This window comes from Ipomoea nil, unplaced genomic scaffold (assembly GCF_001879475.1).
Source record: "Ipomoea nil cultivar Tokyo-kokei standard unplaced genomic scaffold, Asagao_1.1 scaffold2833, whole genome shotgun sequence".
NCBI lineage: Eukaryota > Viridiplantae > Streptophyta > Magnoliopsida > Solanales > Convolvulaceae > Ipomoea > Ipomoea nil.
Genome location: NW_017619261.1, coordinates 922464 through 927294, shown reverse-complemented (window position 1 = coordinate 927294; position 4831 = coordinate 922464). Strand labels below are relative to the sequence as shown.

Below are 4831 nucleotides of genomic sequence, written 5' to 3'. Positions count from 1 at the left end.
CACATGACTTATTATAATTCACAACTTGGCCAGATATTTGCTCATAGCTATTCAGACAGTCTTTTAATGCATTGGCTTCAGAAGGTGTAGCTTTAAAGAAGAGCAAACTGTCGTCCACAAAAAAAAATAAGTGCGAGACTCCAGGGGCCCCTCTAGCCACAACGCAAGGGGAGATTACACTTTGCTGCACTGCTGTAGATAAAAAATAAGACAAACCCTCTGCACACAATATAAATAAATAAGGAGATAATGGGTCCCCTTGCCTCAAGCCACAGGATGGAAGAATAAAATCAGATAAATTATCATTCACTGCAACCTTATACCTGACCGTGGTAACACACCGAAACACAAGCTCAATCCACTAATTAAGGAAGCCCATACGTTTCATCATCTCCTTCAAAAAAAACCACTCTATCTTATCGTAAGGTGATGGGTGTCGAATCCAACAAATAATAAATTACTTACTCTTAGGAATTGCAATAGTGATGAGTAAGGTCGTACCCACAGAGATTGGTTAGACTTATTTTTAATTAAAGATTTAATAAAGAATGAGATGAGAATTAGAAATTAAATAGCAACAATAAAAAGGCAAACAATATGAAATATCAAATAATCAATATCAACTAGTATCCAACTCAAGGAATAATATCAATTCAATTCTTACAAGACAGATCATTAATTTCCAAGAATAAATTACTTTACTCTTTACCAAATTGGTTATGGTTATTAACAAGCTCTAACAACGTATCTTTCCTTACTTTGTCGATAATCAAAACAAGATCTTTGATTACTTCCCTAGCTAATAAACAACCCTAAACAGGCTCTTAGGATTTAATTTACTAAAAGCATTAAAAGAATTAGAAAGATTACCAATTCTAGCCAACAAACTCAAAAGCATGGTTCATTTAAACTAGACTATATATCTTCATAACACAAAATTGAAAATCCATATATAATCAAATTGTGCTATTTGCTACCAATTTTAGAACACTTAAACAATTACGGATTCAAGGTTCTAATTAACAACTTAATGACTTGACAATTGAACAATGGACCATTTGCAACAATTATTCAAGCAATAACTAAAACTCATATAACAGGAGATATATAAATAATAAAGTGTAAAGAATAAAATAAAGTTAAATAAATCTCACTGCTCTTGTAGAATCATACTTCAATAATCCTTGAAATGAAAAATTCGAACTCAGCAGTACATTGCAGAAGTGTTTACAGAGTAAAATAAAATTATTCTAAGAAAAACTGACTATCCTCTACTGAAGAATTCAGGCCTATTTATACTAATTCTAGCTATCTAATCTGCTAAAAATAACCCTAATTTCCCTAACATCCACAAATTAAATTAACTCAGTAGAATAGGCTCCAAGCTCTAATTCACTTGATTTTGCTTTGATTTCGTCCACTCGTGGCAGCAGTACTTCGTGAACCTCGTTTGCCCGTGGAGTTCCTTCATCGAAGCAGCTCGCGGAAGATTTCGTAGAAGAGGTCACCGACGCATCAATCGCAGAAGCTGATGTCGTCGCTGCTCCGTTCGTAGAAGAAGTCTCGGTTGTCGTTGGCTCTGCTGTCTACGTATGTATTGTATAAGGGAAAAATAATAAGAAAAGAACAAATATATTAACTGAAGTTTTGGCCTGCTAAAATCATAAAACAAATAAAACATGTTAGTTCGGCCAAATGAAACAAAAAAAGAAAGAAAAGAATTAACCTACTTTAATTTCACCAAGCCGCACTCTTATTAATTAACAAGTGTAATATGTTTATTCCTAATTGCCCAAACATAACCTTAAACTTAAATTATTCTAATAACTATTATATTAATACAAAATATAAATTAATGTTTAAAATAAATATAATATAAAATAAATAAAATCAATTTATTATAAAAACTAATCTAAATTAAATATAAAAATAATGTTTATCATAAGGTTTAGCCATGTCCAACTTGAGAGCACACCACCCATCTCAACCATCTCTCTTACGATTCAGGTAATGAATAACTTCTGCAATGAGCACATTGTCCGTGATGAGGCGACCAAACAAAATGCACTCTGAGAATGTGATATAACTTTTTCCAGCACCTCCTTTAGTCCATTAGCCAACATTTTGGAGAGGATCTTATAAATAAGGTTGCATAACGCTATCAAGCGTAAATAACCCATTGTGGCTGGGGTTGATTTCTTAGGAATTATAGTGATTATTGCATCGTTCATCCCTTCGGGGAAAGTCTTGACCTTCTACACAGTCTATGATGAAACGAGCCACATCCACACCAATTTCATGCCAAAAATGCTGGAAGAACGCTGGGCTAAAACCATAAGGACCCGGTGATTTTTCCGACGCCATACTAAAATGAGCATCTTTCACATCTTCGTACGTAATTAAAGGGCTTTAAGAGATTTGCATTATCTGCCGCAGAGAGCTTGGGGAAGTACCCATGCAGTGCCTAATCCATTTGGTCCCCTTTTTCTGTAAAAGTAATGGTGAAATATCTCTTATCTAACAACAATAAGTTAGTGCCTTCTACCCATGGACCATCTACGTCCTGGACCTTATCAATTTTGTTCTTCCTCTTCCTGGCCCATGCATAAAGATGGTAGAACTTAGTGTTTCTATCACCTTTGTCAAGCCAAAACTACTTCGCACGTTGCCTCAAGAAAATATTCAACTGATCATAGAGCTCACGGATACGCCCATCAATTTCTCGTATTTCAGTAAGAGAGATGCCATCGTGTTTATCCCTTAATGCATTTAGACGAAATTGAAGATGAGTAATTTGTTTTTCCCTTTTTTTTGGCAAAGCCACCACCCCAGTTCTTAAGAGTTGCACCACAACGCTCCAATCTATTGGGGATAATTTCCCCAACTGTGCTTTCTTTGTTCAATTCGTTGCGTCAAAACTTTGTGAGCTTCAAGTTTCTTGCGAGACAAGCAATAGTGGCGTCTCAGACCGAGAGCGTGGAGAGCCTCAACCTTCGCACGTTCAGGTAGAGAGAGCATGTTGCTGGACTGCTTTTTCAAATGCGGCGTTCTCGTATTCCGGATGAAGCGGACGATTGTCGTCTCTGTGTCGGAAACCTCCGCTTTCGAGGAATGCGATGTGCAGCTTTTTGATCTGGTTCCGCACCTGGAGTACTTGCAACAGATGATCTACGCCGCCTTTGTCGCCAATGGGTTCTTTCTCCCAGAAACCGCGTCGTTCTTGGCGGAGGCGGTTTCGGCGGAGGCGGTTTCGGATTGCTTGAGAACTAGGTTTAATGTCTTGATGAAATCAGCACCTCAACATGCATTCAAGTTCTGAACAGTATGGTAAGAAGCTTGATCACTTGAAGGAAAAGGAAAACAATGGATATTCTTCATTATGAACTCACACTTGTACACATAGCAGAGAACGTATTATATAACAGAGACAAAGAGCAGAAAAACGGTTATAACAGATTGGAAAGAAAGCAAAAATACAGGAATGCCCTTGCTTCTATTTTGTACTGCCACCTACTTGTTATTTGTTTGTATACTTCAACACCCCCCCTCCCCCCGTAAGCTGGAACATGAATATCATGAATGCCCAGCTTAGAGTGAAAGATTTCAAAAGCAGGTTTTGGTAGGGCTTTGGTGAAACCATCAGCAATCTGTTTTTGGGAAGAAACTGGCAGCAGCTTGATCAGCCCTTCATGCACCTTTTGTTTGACAATGTGGCAGTCAATTTCAATATGTTTTGTGCGTTCATGGAACACATGATTCTCACCAATAGCAATAGCTGATAGATTATCACAAAACAAAGGAGTAGCAGCATCAAACTTCACACTCAAATCAGCTAGCAGATAATGCAGCCACTGGACTTCACAGACAGTAGAGGCTAGGGCCCTATATTCAGCTTCTGAGGAAGACTTTGATACTGTGGCTTGCTTCTTGGTCTTCCAAGAGATCAAATTATCACCAAGGTATATGCAGAAGCCAGTAATAGACTTTCTAGACTCAATGCAATTAGCCCAATCAGAGTCTGGAAATCCCTTCAGTTGCACATGGGAATTAGCATGGTAGAACAAACCTTTCCCTGGGGAACCTTTGAGATATCTAAAGACTCTATGAGCAGCAGTGAGATGAATATTGGTAGGCATATCAACAAATTGACTTAACTGTTGTACAGCATGTGAAATATCTGGCCTTGTGTTTGTTAGGTACAACAGTTTCCCAATGAGTCTTCTATAAATCTCAGGGTTGTCAAGAGGAACTCCTTCTAAACTGACAAGCTTTAAACCTGTTGTGGCTGGAGTACTTGCTGGTTTAGCTTCTAGGAACCCATTTTCTTTGAGAATTTCCAAAGTGTACTTTCTCTGAAACAAGCTAATGCCATCTGCTGTTCTGACTGCCTCTATTCCAAGGAAGAAATTCAGGAGACCAAGATCTTTAATCCTAAAGGATTTATCCAGAAACTCTTTAAGCTCATTGATCTGTGGTTTACAATTCCCAGCTATCAAAATGTCATCCACATAAATGAGAAGGGCAGTGAAAGAGCTTCCTGAGGTCTTGGTGAACAATGAAGGATCTGCCATAGATTGTTGGAAGCCAACCTTTTGTAAGGCTGAAGTCAATTTTGCATTCCATTACCTGCTAGCCTGTTTCAGGCCATACAAGGATCTCAATAACCTGCACACTTGCTTTGGTTTGTCAGTACTAAAACCTGGAGGTGGAAGCATGTAGACTTCCTCTTCTAAATCACCATGTAGGAATGCATTGTTTATGTCAAGTTGTTGCACATCCCACCCTTTGGTGACAGCCACAACCAAGAAGGTCCTTATTGTAGTCATTCTAG

At 38.1% G+C, this 4831-nt stretch overlaps 1 protein-coding gene across 1 annotated transcript; it reads right to left on the bottom strand.

Annotated features, from left to right (window-relative positions):
- Nucleotides 1-3446: 3446 nt before the first annotated feature.
- Nucleotides 3447-4571, bottom strand: LOC109159538 (uncharacterized mitochondrial protein AtMg00810-like). Its single transcript, XM_019307638.1, has one exon. It carries the CDS (start codon nucleotides 4569-4571, stop codon nucleotides 3447-3449), a length of 1125 nt encoding a protein of 374 aa, XP_019163183.1.
- Nucleotides 4572-4831: the final 260 nt, after the last annotated feature.

What these genes read in the sequence shown, in the direction of transcription:
- LOC109159538 (XM_019307638.1), bottom strand. Translation starts at nt 4,571, where the DNA reads ATGGCAGATCCTTCATTGTTCACCAAGACCTCAGGAAGCTCTTTCACT.